The sequence below is a fragment of the Palaemon carinicauda genome, chromosome 31 (genome assembly GCF_036898095.1).
Source record: "Palaemon carinicauda isolate YSFRI2023 chromosome 31, ASM3689809v2, whole genome shotgun sequence".
Taxonomy (NCBI): Eukaryota; Metazoa; Arthropoda; class Malacostraca; order Decapoda; family Palaemonidae; genus Palaemon; species Palaemon carinicauda.
Window position 1 is genome coordinate 82,913,798 of NC_090755.1, and position 16,353 is coordinate 82,930,150.

General features: G+C 44.2%; 1 protein-coding gene across 1 annotated transcript in view; it reads left to right on the forward strand.

Moving 5' to 3' along the window:
* Window positions 1-16,353, forward strand: part of LOC137624583 (TATA box-binding protein-like 1) — a 44,791-nt gene that overhangs the window by 18,130 nt on the left and 10,308 nt on the right. Inside the window, 1 exon segment of the mRNA XM_068355523.1 lies at window positions 2,572-2,660. Coding sequence (XP_068211624.1) covers window positions 2,643-2,660 — 18 coding nt within the window. The 5' untranslated portion in view covers window positions 2,572-2,642.

Consider the following 16,353-nt stretch of genomic DNA (forward strand, 5'->3'; position numbering starts at 1 on the left):
GTTTTCATTAAAAAAAAAATCAATTATTTGCTTTCTTATGATGTTCAATAAATCCCTAGTTTTTAGCCATCATAGCTGGAACACCATAATTACAAACTTATCCTAATAAGGAAGTAAAATTTTTTCCTCCTATGTGACATTGTTTATTGAAGTTGTTAAAATGTCTGTTCCTCTTGTCCTTGCGTTAATGTTATCTAAGGGAAGCTGTATTTCATACAATCAAAACTCATCAGTGAAAGCACAAATAAAATATTTATATGCCAAAAAATCTGGAACCTGTTGACTCATCTAAAACTAACATTGATCACAGTGAGGGGATGGACGAAACAGGAACTCTCTCGTCCATCATACTTTTTAAATCACTCACTCACTGCAACTAGCAGTTTTTCCTTGTCAGCTACAACAGCTGTTGCAGCTGACAAGGAAACTGCTAATTGTATTCAGTTAAGATTCATTGAATTCAATGAAAAATTGCTTCCATTCTAAAGGAGGTACATCAGTGAACAACTTTCCTATTGTCTGTGTGTGCATATTTGTATGTGTGTACATACAGTAGAATGATTTCAAACACACAATATTCAGTGTCAAAGCAGAAATATACTACACATACTGTACATATATCAAAGGCCGTAGAAGGCCGCACTTGATGGTCCAGAAGGCCATATGCGGCCTTAAGGCTGCAGGTTAAGGCCGCAGGTTCCCCATCCCTGACCTAGATGGTTATGCCTTTTCCCCCATTATGTTTGATTCATCGAATGGCCTACCATCTTGAATGTTGGTATGACCTTTGTATTTACAAGGTGGGCATTAGTAGAGTTGTATTCTGATCTGCTCTTCTTGTCGAGGCCCCGGGGGAGATTCTGCTCTTGCTCGCTGTTCTCTCGGTTGCACTTGTAGATGTATTTCGCTCTTCTCTTGGTTGCACTTCTAGATGTATTTCGCTCTTCTCTCGGTTGCACTTCTAGATGTATTTCGCTCTTCTCTCGGTTGCACTTCTAGATGTATTTCGCTCTTCTCTCGGTTGCACTTCTAGATGTATTTCGCTCTTCTCTCGGTTGCACTTCTAGATGTATTTCGCTCTTCTCTCGGTTGCACTTCTAGATGTATTTCGCTCTTCTCTCGGTTGCACTTCTAGATGTATTGCCAGTCTGTGAACTTGCATTTGCTTCATGGTTGGAGACTGCCAGGTCTTTTCTGGGTGAATGGCCTTTTTTTGAAGGACTTTATTTGAGATGCCCATGAACTGTCTACCAGGGAAAGTTACCCATCTTCTGCAACTGGTGTCTAAGTTCCATTTGAACACAAATATGGAGTGGCTTGTAGCACAAGCTGGTGTTGTCAACTACTTTATCATATGAGAAGTAAGGAATATTTGAGCTAATTAAAGCTAACAATTAGTTACCTGTAGAGATATTAATTCAGTACAGTATTCTTGATGTTTCTCATTTAACTATTTTTCAAATTTGCAAACTTGCATGTTGATGTATATACAGGTTCACAACACCGATGATTAACCCTTTTACCCCAAGGCTATTTGGAAATTTCCAACCCTTAACCCCCAGGGGGTTATTTTTTTCCCAGCACATTTTGCAGTATATTTTTTTTAAATTGCTCTAACAGCCGTAATTTTTGTCCTAGAGAGGGCAGGTTGGTCTCATTCTCTTGGAAAAGGCTTTAATTTTCTCAAAGAATTATCAAAAATATGAAAAAAAAAAAACTTTTATAGCATTTTTTTTTGCAAGGACGTACCGGTACGTCCATGGGGGTAAAGGGATGGCTTTTGTGAAACGTACCAGTACGTCCTTTGGGGGTAAAAGGGTTAAAGATAAAAAGAATGCGAGTTACTTCCCAGTCATGGCTGATCTTGATTTTGCTAAACTTCTCTCTGCGAATGTTGTGCATTATTATTGTATTTCTTTTAAGGATTAATAGCCCAAAATATTTGAGATTATGGGCTGCGCCCAAAATAGGCCTTAGACAGATGATCCATGACTTGGACAAACAGTAATTCAGACTGAAACATCACGAGATGAAAGACAATGGAAAGATTTAATTTTGCTTTTTAACTTTTAAAGGGAACTTTTAACATCAGGATTTGAATGATATTCTGGACTTCCAGACGGGTAATGCTCAATTATTTATTGCAATTACAGTACATTACCCCACAAAGGTTCAAGAAAATACAGCACTGTTGTACCTAAAGGGTATGTAGATATATTTATTAAACCCTAAACAGTTGACAATTGCAGTCTTAGAGGATTTGAATGTTAATTTTATATATTTTTGTTGTTATTTTTGTTAATGGTTTGATGAATTCCTACCTGTTTCTTGTTCATTGTCCATTTTCCCTTTTGCCTTAGGATAATCTTGACATATGACACTATAATTTCTTACTTGAATAGTGAAAACGATTGCTTTGGTACCCTACATGAATCCCTCAAAATTTATTTTAAATATGTGATTGTTTAATAGAATTTCTGATCTCTATTTGGAAAATTTTGATATGCAGTATTTTCTTGAATTGGTAATATGAATTTTATTTTAATTCTGTAACTTTTTATTTTATTTCAGAGTGATCTCTGGCAAAGGGGAGCTTCCTTCTATTATACTTTTAGAAAATTGATCTTCAATTCCTGCAGTTAATGAATGGCATTGGTGAGGTAAGCTTTTTTTTTTTTTTTAAGGAAAAGTAAATGCATGTATTATTTTTAAACTTCTTGATACAGAGGTCTTTTTGTCGTAGTGAAGGGTTAGGGATGGGTATATATGTATATATATATATATATATATATATATATATATATATATATATATATATATATATATATATATATATATATATATATATATAAATATAAATATATATATATATATAAATATAAATATAAATATATATATATATATATATATATATATATATATATATATATATATATATATATATATAAATATATAAATATATATATATATATATATATATATATATATATATATATATATATATATATATATATATATATATATATATATATATATATATATATATATATGAGGAACCTCTGGCTTCAGTCATTTTTCCCATCAGAAAAGTGGATTGTATATCCTCAAAATATTTAATTACTGCTGATTTTAACATTCCCATTTATCTCAAAATCATAAAATTCCTGTCATTTGTATATGGGCTTTTAATTTTCCAATTCACTTGCCCTTGCTTCTACTTTAGTAAGGGTCCCCAAGTATTTACACGAATTATTACCCCAATGTTGACACTGAGTACAGTACTTCTAATTACTCAGCTTCTTTTCTATCTGGACAGTTAGTTATTCCTACGCGGATACAAACTTCCGAGTCATTTAAATGGGTTGCTATTAGTTCCGTTTTCTACGACTAAACAATAATAAAAGAAAAATGGTTCGGTTGCGTCATGATTGGTGATGTAGCAACCCCATGGCTGGATATTGTTGTGTGTGGCTGCCGGTAGGCTTCACTACTCTCCTGGTCACTGTTACAAGAAGAGGTGTCCTGTCTTTTCTGTTTTGAATTTTACGTTTTTTGGAATATCAAAAACATTACTTTTCAGGCTCAATAATGGTGCCTGAATCATTTCTCACCTTTTCCTCCAATGACACTCCCATCTGCGACAGATGATGTCACAGATTGATGACGTAGAGGTCCTCGTAGAAGGTGCCCTATGTGGCCTGCCTTGGAGAACTCCTTATCCTGTTACAGGTCAAGTTTGGAAAGAGAAGTCCCTGTTATTCCCTCGCAAACTTCTAGGAGTAGAAACTCATACTCAAGGAGTGAGCATGACTCCTCCCATTCCTTCTATGCCTCCTCTCCATAAACTGAATTTGTTCCATAACGAAATACAAACCACGCTATTTACATAGGGTATTACTTTCGGCGTAGCTGAAATGACGAGCCATTAGATTTTAACGAGGGTTAAACTACCCCCGCGCTAGTTAGCATGGGGGTAGGGGAGGGGTAGCTAGCTACCTCCCCCCCCCCCACACACACACACACACACTGGTGAGCTGCCTCTCTTCACTTTTGGCTCGGACGATGAGCAGACGTCTCTGTCCCGTCCTCGCATGGCAGCCATTAATGTTTTGTCTTTACTTAATTACTTACTTTTCTTATACTTAATATATATGTAAACATTCTTATGTTTATGTATATATTTGAGTATAGAAATACAGTAAGTTTCCTTTTCAGTGTTTGTGCTGTGTGTGTGTGTGTGTAGGAAGTCCACTCAATTGTACGCCAACTTCTCCGTGTGGTCCCAGGCCCCCACAGTGACATTTCATGGGTCGCGATCTCTCCCTTGGTCCTTCGGTCTTCCCTTCGTCGGGTGCCGCGGGGAATCGTCATTGCTGGACTTTATTTCAGCCGCAGAGGGTCCTCCTCGACGAGAACAGACCGTTACAGCTGCTTCGCTAGACCTTTCGGCAGATTGTTCGCGATCTCCGACACCTGCCAGACCTTCTTGTCTTCCATCTCCGTTCCTGGACGTAGATGCGCAGTGGGCGCCACTCCACCCCGTTTTCCGACGGGCACTGGTCCCTTCGGGGCTAAGGGCTTATCTCACAATGTGAGTAAGTCCCTTAGTGCCAGGTTTTTACCTGTGCAACTCGCGCAGTAGTTCGCATATACTCTCCTGCTGTGGACCAGTCTTCTGCTGAATCAACACTCCAGCGATCTCCTGTAGCTGAGTCTTGCCGTAGATCTCCTGATCGCCAACGCTTCTGGGACCTTCTGTGCGGCTACGCGCCTTGTGCACCAACGGTCTCCTGAACGCCCATGATCGCCTGCTCGCCGGCGCACATCTGATCGCCCTTTTCTGATGTGCGCAATGCGCGCCAACGTTCGCCCTCGCGCCCACAATCTCCGGATCTGGGTGCAAGCAGGGAGATTATTTCTTCACTGAACTCCACGTTCTCCTGCTCGCCAGCGCACATCTGCGCCCCCTTTCCGGATGTGCGCAATACGTGCCAACGTTCGCCCACGCGCCCACGATCTTCGGATCTGGGCGCAGGCAAGGAGTTTATTCCTTCGCCTCCTTGCCGACGATCTCTCTGGTCTGCACCCTCGCTGATATCTTCTGGCCACGAAACTACGCGCCTACGATCTCCCGGTTCCTGCCTCGTCGAGCGCAGTTCAAGAAGTTCCTACGCTAGTGCACAGGCGCTCACAGGTTCTTCTGGTGTTTCGCGCCAAGCGCGCCCACGCGCGGTTCCAGTTCCAGCGCGCCAACGCACCAGCACGCTTCCACTTCACACCGCGCCGCCCAGGAGACACCTAAGCTAGCGCACGGGCGCTCACAGGCACCCCTGGGCTCTCCTTGCACGCCAGCGATCTCCTAAGCGCCCGCGCGATTCTTCGTCTGCGCGCAAGCTTGTCAACGCGCCATCGGTCTCCCGGCCGCTTGCGCTCGCCCTTACGACCCCGCGCACATGCGCACCCATGTTCACCAAGACGCGTCATCGCTCGCTTACGCTCCATCTGTCTCCCGGACGCCTGCGCTCGCCCTTACGACCACGCGCCCGCGCACATGCGCACCCATGTTTGCCCGCGCGCGAACCAACCGTTTTCCATTGCGCGAGCGCCAGCGCGATTTCGTCCGCGATTCCCCGACGGGTTTCGCAACACGGGCAACCTGGCGAGTCTTCTGGAGCGCGTACTTCCAGATCATTGTCGGCACGATCTCTCACCTGTAGATGCAAAGCAGCGCACGTGCAGGAGCAGGAAGAAGCTTCAGAGAGGTCTGGGCAACATTCTTCTCCTTCTTTTCAGGCAGGCCCCATCATCTCTACTCCTCAGGATCGTCTGATCCCCTTCCCTCCAGCGGGAGTCGCTGACACTGCGTCTGTCAGCCGTCAGCAGAGGAGGTACTTCGAGATCATGGGGGAACCTGGTTTAGCCCTTCCTCTCCACCATTCCGTGGAAGGGGCTTACCAGGGAGTTTTTCTCTCGAGAAATTCTCCGCCCGGCAGGTGACATTCTCGACTTCGGAGATCTTAAGCCAGGAGAAAGCCGCAAAGTGTGCCATGCAGGCCACTTCGTGGCTGGTCGTCTGGCTTGGATCTCTGGGCATCCTGTTGCGATCCGAGAATTTGTCCAAGGAGAGCTCCAGGAAGGTCATGGAAACTTTCCTCTTCTCGGGCACGAGCACCATCGTTTCCCGGCTCACCAAGTTTCGAACTTGTGGGCAAACTCGATGTTGAAGCATTTGAGATGCAGTGACAGAGAGGTTCCTCTCAGAAGTCCCAACCATGGATGTCGGCAAGCTCGGACACTCTTCCATCCTTGGAAAGACCTTGTTTTGAGCCCAAGGACGGGGAACGGACAGCTGAGAGGTGGAGAAAGTCGAATCACGATTCGCTCCTCCAAAGGCACTTACATCCAGACCCTACAAGCCTCCAGCACCTCAACAACAACAGCCTCGTCAGCCTAGGACATCGGAACCGGCCCCGGCAGCTAAGACAAGGTGTCTATACACCAGCCCCCTCCTGTCAGAGACAAGAAGGGCGGGAAGTCCTCCTGGGGAGGCAATAATCCTAGAGGGAGCGGCCGAGGCCGCAAACGCTAGGATTGGCAACCCCCCTGCATGGTCCCCTGTGGGGGGATGCCTAAGGTTGCGCGTTCAGGTGGCAGCAACTCGGGGCCGATTCCTGCACGATCTCCGTGATCAGCCAAGGATATCGCGTCCCGTTCTTAACATCTCTACCTCCACTGACAGCGAATCCAGTGTCGCTGAGCTCCTATGCCATGGGATCGGCAAAGGGGCTAGCCCTTCGGGCAGAAGTCGAGACCATGCTCTAGAAGGATGCTCTCCAAAAGGTCATCGACGGCTTCTTCAGTCGACTCTTTCTTGTAAGAAAGCGTCTGATGGCTGGAGACCTGTCATCGACCTCTCAGCCCTGAACATGTTTGTCAAACAAACTTCGTTCAGCGTGGAACAGCAGAGTCGATCAGGCTTGTAGTGAGACCACAAGACTTCATGTGCACACTGGATCTGAAGGACAGGTACTTACAGATCTCAATCCATCCGTCTTCCAGGAAGTACTTGAAATTCAGCCTAGACAACAAGATATACCAGTTCAAGGTGCTGGGTTTCGATCTCTCCACAGCACCGCAGGTGTTCACCAGAATGTTCACTCTGATATCTTCATGGCCACACAGGAGCGGCATCTGTCTCCTTTGCTTTCTGGATGACTGGCTAACCCAAGTAGTCTCGGAATCGATCCTTCTTCAACACCGAGACAAGCTTCTGGGACTTTGCCAAGATCTAGGGATCATGGTAATTCTTGAGAAGTCTTCTCTGCTTCCATCTCAACAACTGGGATATCTATCCATGATATTAGACTCCATTCTCCAAGCCTTCCCATCAGATGACAGGATAGCAAGGCTGAGGAGAGTGGCAGAACCTTTCCTCAGATGAGGAGAGCTTCCAGCCCAATCTTGGTTACGCCTCCTAGGTCACCTTTCCTCCTTGACCAGGCTAGTTTCAAACGGCCGCCTCAGGATGAGCTCCCTGCATTGGCGGCCCAAGTCCCGGTGGAATCAAGACAACGATTCCCCCGACATTCTGGTCCCTTTGGGACCTGCGGAACAAATGGACCTGCAGTGGTAGTTGACCTACGGAACTTTGCAAGGGAATGGATCTTCTCGTCCTTCCCCCGCATTTGATGCTGTTCTCGGACTCGTCAAAAGAGGGGTGGGCGGGGGGGCACGTTCTGAATCAGGCCTATGGTCAGAACCAGAAGGGTACCTCCACATCAATCTGCTAGGAATGAAGGCCGTATTCTGGCCCTTCAACACTTCTAACAGACCCTGGCGAGTCACTCCGTGAACGACAACTCCACGGTAGTGGCTTTTTTCAACAAGCAGGGAGGTACCTTTTCATAACAGCTTTCTCATCTTGCAGTAGAGATACTGAGGTGAACCGAAGTGGACTCAATACCCTTTCGGCTCGCTTCATTCCGGGCAAAGGAATGTGCTCTCCGACAGTCTGAGCAGGGCCTCACAGACAGAGAGTACCGAGTGGTCTTCGGCCCCCCCTAGTAGCCAACAAGTCCTGACCTTGTGGACCTGTTAGCGACAGCCTTGAATTTCAAGCTGCCGCTGTACTATTCCCCAGTCCCAGACCCCAAGGCACTCTGGCAAGATGCCTTCCTACAATGGTGGGACAACATCGACATCGACGTCTACGTCTTCCCACCGTTCTCTCTGTTGAGAAGGGGGCTCAACAAGACCAGACTATCGGTCAACCTGTCGATGACTCTGATAGCTCCGCTGCGGCATCATGCAGAGTGGTTCCCGGAACTTCTGCATCTCCTGACGGAACTCCTGAGAGAGCTTCCCCCACGACACGAGCTTCTCAAACAACCACACTGCAACATCTACCACAAGCCGTAGCATCGCATCTCCTCACAGAGAGAGGCGTTCCGCAACAAGTTGCGGAGCGGATGTCTCGACACCTGCGAAAGTCATCCGTAGGGGTCTACCAGGCGAAGTGAAGAGTCTTCTGTGGTTGTTGTCGTGGGAGAGGTACCTCTCCCCTTGATGCCACTATTCCAGCAATAGCGGAGTTATTGTATATCTGCGGGAGGAAATGCGCCTTTCGCTCTCGGCGGTGGAAGCCTATCGCTCAGCCTTAAGCCTGGCCTTCAGGCTAAAAGGAATAGACATTTCCTCCTTGCTGGATCTTTCTTCGCTCATACGAAACTACGAACTTACTGCCCCCAGTCGGAAGTGAGACCACCTCCATGGAACATGGTTCGGGCTCTTAGGGCTCTTAAGAGATGTCCTTGCGAACCATTACGCCAGGCTTCTGATCGTCACCTGTCTTGGAAGACGGTGCTCCTGCTCGCTCTGGCCTCTGCCAAGCATGTCAGCAAACTTCATGGTCTCGTACGACGTCGCCCATTCAAGAGGATAGGTGGAGGTAACATTCAGGTTCGTCCCTGAGTTGGTTACTAGACTCAAAATCTTGGAGTCCCGGACCTTCGGTTCGACTCCTTCAGGATTTCGTGTCTCCGTTCTGTAACAGATGACCCAGACCTTCTCCTACTATGCCCAGTAAGGAGTCAGAGGGGTTATCGTAAAGAACAGCTGCAGTTCGTCCTCACGTGCAAGCCCTGTTTGGGAGCACAGGGAGGACGGAGAGGAGGGTCATCAAGAATGCTTTTTCAGCCTGGATTCAAAGGGTCATCCACCACGCCCTGAATCCAGACCCTCCTCCGTCACGTCGCCTTACAGCACACGATGTCAGAGGCATCGCAACGTCCCTGGCCTTCAAGAGGAACTACTCTGTGACGCAGGTGCTACAAGCTGGTGTCTGGAAGCGTCAAACGGCCTTCACAGCCCACTACCTGCAGGACGTGACCCACAGGAGCCTCGATACGTTTTCTATCGGCCTTGTGGTGGCTACACAACAGCTGGTCTAACCTCAGGCTCCTTAATGGACAGGTAGCAGAAGGTTGAGGGCATTGTTACCCGGTTTTAGACTGCATGAATGAAAGACGTATGTCTGGCCCTTACTTCTTTCTTCATCCTCCCCTCTCTTGGGGAAAGCAGCATCTTGGGTTCTCTGCATAGCTGACCTCAAACCTATGTAGGTAAACCATGCTTCCTTGTGTTCTTAGTATTAAGTTAATACTGTCGCGTCCCCCATACCCTGACGAGGTGGTATTGGGAACGTCCTAGCCTAGAATTCCAGCTAAAGGACTTCAGGTCGACTTCCTAGGACAAGTCACACTTCTTCCCTCCACACACAAGCTTATGTAAGCCGCACGTTTCTTGCTACTTGCGAGGTGCAGGGACTTTATCTCGAGTGCTGCTCACTCGGATTCTGAGTCCCCGGGTAAGCCAAAGCCAGTAAGGCTGGGGACTTTCCACCCTACCTAAGGGTAAGTCACCCTATGTAAATAGCGTGGTTTGTATTACGGTTACGGAACAAATGACAAATTTGGAGATAATTTGTATTTTTCCTAACCATACAAACCTTAGCTATTTACACATATTTGCCCTCCAGCCCTGTCCCCCAAGACAAGTCCTACCTCTAAGTGAAGTGAGGCAGCTCACCGGTGTGTGGGGGGGGAGGAGTAGCTAGCTACCCCTCCCCTCCCCCCCGTGCTAACTAGCACGGGGGTAGTTTAACCCTCGTTAAAATCTAATGGCTCGTCATTTCAGCTACGCCAAAAGTAATACCCTATGTAAATAGCTAAGGTTTGTATGGTTAGGAAAAATACAAATTATCTCCGAATTTGTCATGTTTTTTAGAGAGAGGAAGGACGTTTGAAGAAAAGTTGTCTTCTAACATAACTATCTAGGTAAAACTGCCAGTTATCCCTAAAGTGGAACCATTTAGTAATCAGGATATCACTATTAATAACTCTCAAGGAAACCTCGCTGAGTGTGCAGGCACCAGCTCAGCTGATGTAGACCCCCTCAAGGTTTTGGTGTCTGGTTCGTAAGCATCGCATTTCATCAAGATCATGGGTCTAATCTGTTGCTTTGATGGCCTAGACGAGCCTCACTGCGCACAAATCGCTAATATGCGGTATATTATAGACGCATTATTCCCTCAATCTCAAAGCCTGAAACATCGGTTTGATGTGGCGCTCTGTGATCAGACTCGAGACACTCTAGACTTATTTAATACACAAGTTTCAGCCTCGGAGAATTTCCTTAAAGGAAGCAGGACCTCTAAACTGCCTCCCTTGGCATTTTCATGCCAGAGGAGATAGATTTTATGTCCCCTCTGGTAACCATCCGAGCCCACTCCCTATCGATGCCAATGTTGCCAACCTAGTATCCAGTGTACCGGCGACAAATTAATTAACCTCCCCTCCATTTTCTCGGGTCTCAAGATGCAGAATACTGTACAGAGGTAGCAGCTATATCTGCCTTACAGGCTTGTTCCTGATTGGACCACAGGTCGTGGCCAGTATCACGCTTCGCTTTGACTAATCTGTGGCTGAGAGCGCCCTCAAACAATTTGAAGATCTCTCGTGGTCATGAGCCAAGGTTCTGGAGTTGTTCTTCGTTGGATAGTCTCCCTTTGGAGTAACTACATCGTAAAAAGATGTGACACTATCCTAACTATATGTAGTAAATAGTAGTCTTTTAGGGACACTGTTTGAGGACCTCCAATGTGGTGGTTGGAGGAGAGCTATGGCACCAAGGATGCTTGCCCCTCAACTACTCCAAAGGAACTAGTCTTTTTAAGCAGGTCAACCAGCAAATATGACTTCTTCCTCATACTGACTTTCAACATCTTAGGAGGCAAGTCCCTCAGCCCATCTTTTGTTGTAGAGGACTCCCACGACCGCAGAGGTTGGGGCTGCAGAGGCTCCCTCTTGGGAAGGCATAACCCTCAACTTACTACCAGTAGGGGGATGCCTACAAAGCTACCTGGACCATGGGAGTACTGCATTCAGAGTATTGAGTCCCTTTTATAGACATTTTGCCCCCTCTGAGTCTGACTTTGGCAGCTTGATCATTCTGTTTGAAGGCTCAATAAAGAATCTCCTCTTATTAGAGAAGGAGTCAAAGATATATGACAAAGGAGCCATAGAGGAAGTCTTTAACAATTTTCTGGGCTTCTTTGGTAATCTATACTTGGTAGGAAGCTGACCAGAGGTTGGAGACCTGTCATAGATTTGTCCCATTTGAATAAGTTTGTCTTATGAACAAGGTTCAAAATAGAGACTTCTGCCTCTGTTATTTAGGTCATCGGGAAGAATGACTCCCTTCTGACCATAGACCTAAAGGATACGTAGGTTCAGGTCCCCATCCATCCTGCCTCAAGGAAATACCTAAGGTTTCTGTTTTGAGACAAAATTTTCTGCTTCAAGGTGCTGTGCTTCACCCTGTCAACAGCACCTCGAGTCTTTACCAGGATCTTTTCCCTTGTCTCATCTTGGGCTTATGCCATGGACATAAGGATTCCGAGATATCTGGATAACTGGCTTCTCCTATCATTCTCAAACCCTGCATATAGAACATAGTATCTTCTCAACTTTTGAAAGAAATTGATTACCCCAAAATTAAAAAAAGTCTAGTCTCGTCCCCCAACAGAACATCGGGCATCAAGGCATGAATATCGGAATATCGACTCGGCCCAGGCTAGAGCGTTTCCATTTGCCATCATGGTAGCAAGATTCAGGAAAGTGGCAGAAACCTTCTTGGGAGGAAAGTAGCTTCCTGCCCACTCTTGGCAAAAGCTCCTAGGACACTCGCCCCTTCGAAGAAGTTAGTCCCCTTCAGGAGAAGCATCTCACTCGGTGCAGGGGGCTTTTAAGAGCCAATGGTCTTGAACATCTGACCACACTGCAACCCTGCTGTCAGTGCCCTAGGAGGTAGTGTGAAATCTCCAAAGGTGGTTGAGAAAGGAGAACCTGTTAGCAGGATCATCCTTTAAAGTCTCCCGAAGTACTTTCTATTCTCATGTGCATCACGCTGAGGGTGGGGCGTTCACCTAGGAAGAGAGTAGTTTTCAGGTTTGTGGTCTCAAGAAAATAAGGCCTTTTTTTCACATCAACTACTTGGAAACAGTTAGAAGAGCATATAAATCCTCAGGGGAAGCGTCACCGGGGACCCTTTCTAGAGCACGTGATTTATGTGGTCTTGCAACAACCCTGGCATTCCACAAGAACCACTTCACTTCTCGGGACTCAAAAGCCACTCTGTGGTGTTGATGAGCGACAACTACACGGTAGTGACCTACATCTCCGAACGAAGGCTTCTAAGGTCATGTCATTCGCCAAATTGTAGAGGTTTGAATCAGTAGGAGAAAATTCTAAAGAACCATCAAAATAGGATGGCTGAATACCTGCATATCCGGTCACAAATTAAGCAACAGTGCACCATTTGCAAGTCACTTACTACTCTCAGGTGTTTGAGAATAAACGTGTATTTGATTCAAAGAATTAAGGTTCTTCAGCTGATTAATTGGTTACCTGATGATATACAGTACCTGACGGTTTTTTGAGTTTTTATTAATCAATCTGATTAGAATTTTTTAAATTTATATATACTGTAAAAATATTATGGGTTAATCATCCAATGATTCTTCAATCTTGGTTAAGATGTGTAAGACCGAAAGGTGTAGGCAGAAAGTATGGAATTTGGATGGGCACTCATCTTGCTGGAAGTGAATTTGCAAAGTTTGTAATAAAGAGGATAAATGAGATGAGTGTTCAGGTTTGTCTTTGGACCAAATGAGTTATTGATCCAATGTGAATACAAACCCTCGTCCTTTAAGGAGGAGTATTTAAGGACCTCGTTGACTCTGCTGTGAAAAACAAACGCTTAGCGAGATCAAGTGTTAGGGAGAAGGGGAGGGATTGACTTGTTTACTTCCATAGTCCAATTCACCATTTTTGTCCCAGCTGTGACCTCGACCGGTCCCCTCCATCTCTGCTAGGTCGCATGCTGACTGTGTCTCCCAAGATACCTAGACGATGGGCTTATCCTGTTCTCCTCTTGGGAACAGCTAAATCAGCATCTGGACAAGCTTCTCTCCTGTCACAATTGGGGATTGTGGTAAATTGAATAAAGATTACTCATGCCCTAGCAGAAGACCAAGTACCTGAGAATGCTGATATATGTGACAGCAGCGAGAACCTTTCCATCAGGCGATTGCATCAGCAGACTCAAGACTTGTTTTCTGCAGTTTTGCCCAATCCTAAGGGTAGTCAATAGGGTATTGACTACTCTGAATCTCGGAGTAATCTTCGTGGCTTCCAAATGGCCTCGGACCAAACTGTACTAAGACTAAGTCATGCTCCTTGCCTACCCCACCTGCAGACACACCACAACCCTGTGATGTCCCTGTCACTCGATGAGAAGAGACTATCCAGCATACGAGCGAACGGCATTTTGCAAGGCATTTCACTGGAGATTCCTGAATACCTTTGAGGATCCTATGCAGCTGTTTAGCAGACAATGTGGGCCATCTTCTGTAACTGGTGTAATAGAAGGGGTACTTCTCTAGTCAGAGCCTCTATCAAGCTAGCAGGTGTCTTTCTTATCTTAGTCTCAGCATTGAAGGGCTACCACTCTGCGCTAAACCCAGTCTTTAGACAAAAGGGATTAGATTTTTCTCATCATGAGGATTGTCTAAGCTTAAATGTAGCTTCAAGCAAGCATTTCCTCCACGAGAAGTCAAACCTCCAGCCTAGAAGATGAATTGAGTTCTCAGTGGACAAGGACCTGACACTGAAGCTTTAAAGTTCTCTTAAGAATGGCAGAGGGAAGGGACAGTGACAGTGCCATAGAGACTAACCTTATATACATATCGCTACCTCATTGCAAGAGGGTCGTAACTCCAAATTTGCTAGTTTTGAGTTATATGGTGTACAAGATTGCCAAATTGATTCTGCATCTTTTGGTAAAAGAGTCGTAAATCTAGGTGAATTAGCAGCCGAGAGATGGCACTAAGAAGATTGTGAAACATGATCAAATTCATAGGACTTAGCAACTTTCAAATGCGTCTCCTGAAAAATCAGGAATTTGGAGTTACGACCCTCTTGCAATGAGGTAGCGATATGTAGATCCACCACTTTTCTATTGGCAATACATTTCAGACTTTATTTCCTGAAAGGATATAGGTTCCTCCATGCATGTCTGTCTTTAGACAGAAACCTAGCCTACTCAAATTCTTGGTCGGTTAGGGAGGAGATCCAGATACTCCTAAGAAAGTAGTTCGAGGTAAGTACTGTTAGGAAAAATACAAATTACTTAAAATCTGGGATATTACCAGAGTAAGGTTTTTATAGTTAGGAAAGCTAGGTTATTTTTTTTATTTGTGATATTCTAGAAAATTTATTCCATGGCAGTTGTATCAGTGGAACCTGATGAGTTTAAGCTAGTTGCAAATGGTTTTCTGTCAAACAGGTTGACTTAATTCTTATTTCATTGTTTATAAATTAGAAATTTATTTCAACATCAAAATCATATATTTTACAAATTTTTTTTTTTTTTTTTTTACTTTCTTGCATAGTATATTCGTTATTTCTATATACGTTCGTCACTTGGCTGTTTTCCATGTACGAGTCCTTAGGCTTGTAGCATCCTGCTTTTCCAGCTAGAGTTGTAGCTTGGCTAATAATGATAATGATAATACTGTTGCTCATGCTCAATCTAAAAGCTACTCGAGCTTTCATGCTTTTTTAGAGGCTAGATGCTGTTGTGAGTGCTATGAATGTATAAGCCTTTAGTGTTTAAGAACTAATAGTCTAGCAGGGGTGGGGAACCCTTTTTTTGGATGAAGGCCATCTTGCAATTCTTCAATGCTCCTTAAGGCCGCATAGAATTTGTTGGTTATTTTATCCTCCAAGTAATTTACTAGTAATCTAAAGAAAAAGTAACAGGTTTATAAAAATGTAAAGCATTACAATTTCAAATATTTGAATTAAGTACTTTTTATACAAGTAACCAGTAAATTAATTATATTGAAAACTAAATTTAAAAATATTTCATTCAAGTTTGGGTAGTTTTCAAACTACCGTAAGTAAATGAATAATATCGAAAGCATGTCATTTTCAAATTACTTTAATTAAGCAAGTAGGTTCTTTGTATTGAAGAGATAAATGAAATGATATTAATCTTTTGGAAAAGATACCTTATAAATATCAACAATATAACCTTTTCAAATATTTTATATTGGCAAGAAGGTACTTTATAAACAATCACATCTTATAAAAAAATGCAACATCCCAGTAAAAAGTTGTATCTGTTTAAACACACTTAACTGTTTTCATTGAAAAAAAATCAATTATTTGCTTTCTGGAGATGTTCAATAAATCCCTAGTTTTTAGCCATCATAACTGGAACACCATCAGTGCATAACTTATTATAATAAGGAAGTAAAATTTAGTCCTCCTATTTGACATTGCTTATTGAAGTTGGTAAAATGTCTGTTCCTCTTGTCCTTGTATTAAGGTTACCTAAGGGAAACTGTTTTTCATGCAATCAAAACTCATCAGTGAAAGCACAATTAAAGTATTTTTATGCCAAAAATCTGGAACCTGTTGACTCATCTAAAACTAACATAGATCACAGTGAGGAGATGGACAAAACAGGAACTCTCTCGTCCATCATACAGTACGTTAAATCACTCAATCACTGCAACTAGCAGTTTTTCCTTGTCAGCTACAACAGCTGTTGCAGCTGACAAGGAAACTGCTAATTGTATTAAGTTAGGATTCATTGAATTCAAGGAAAAATTGCTTCCATTCTCTCGGAGGTATATCACTGAACACAACTTTCCTATTGTCTGTGTCTACATATTTGTATGTGTGTACATACGGTACAATGATTTCAAAGCAGAAATATACTACACAT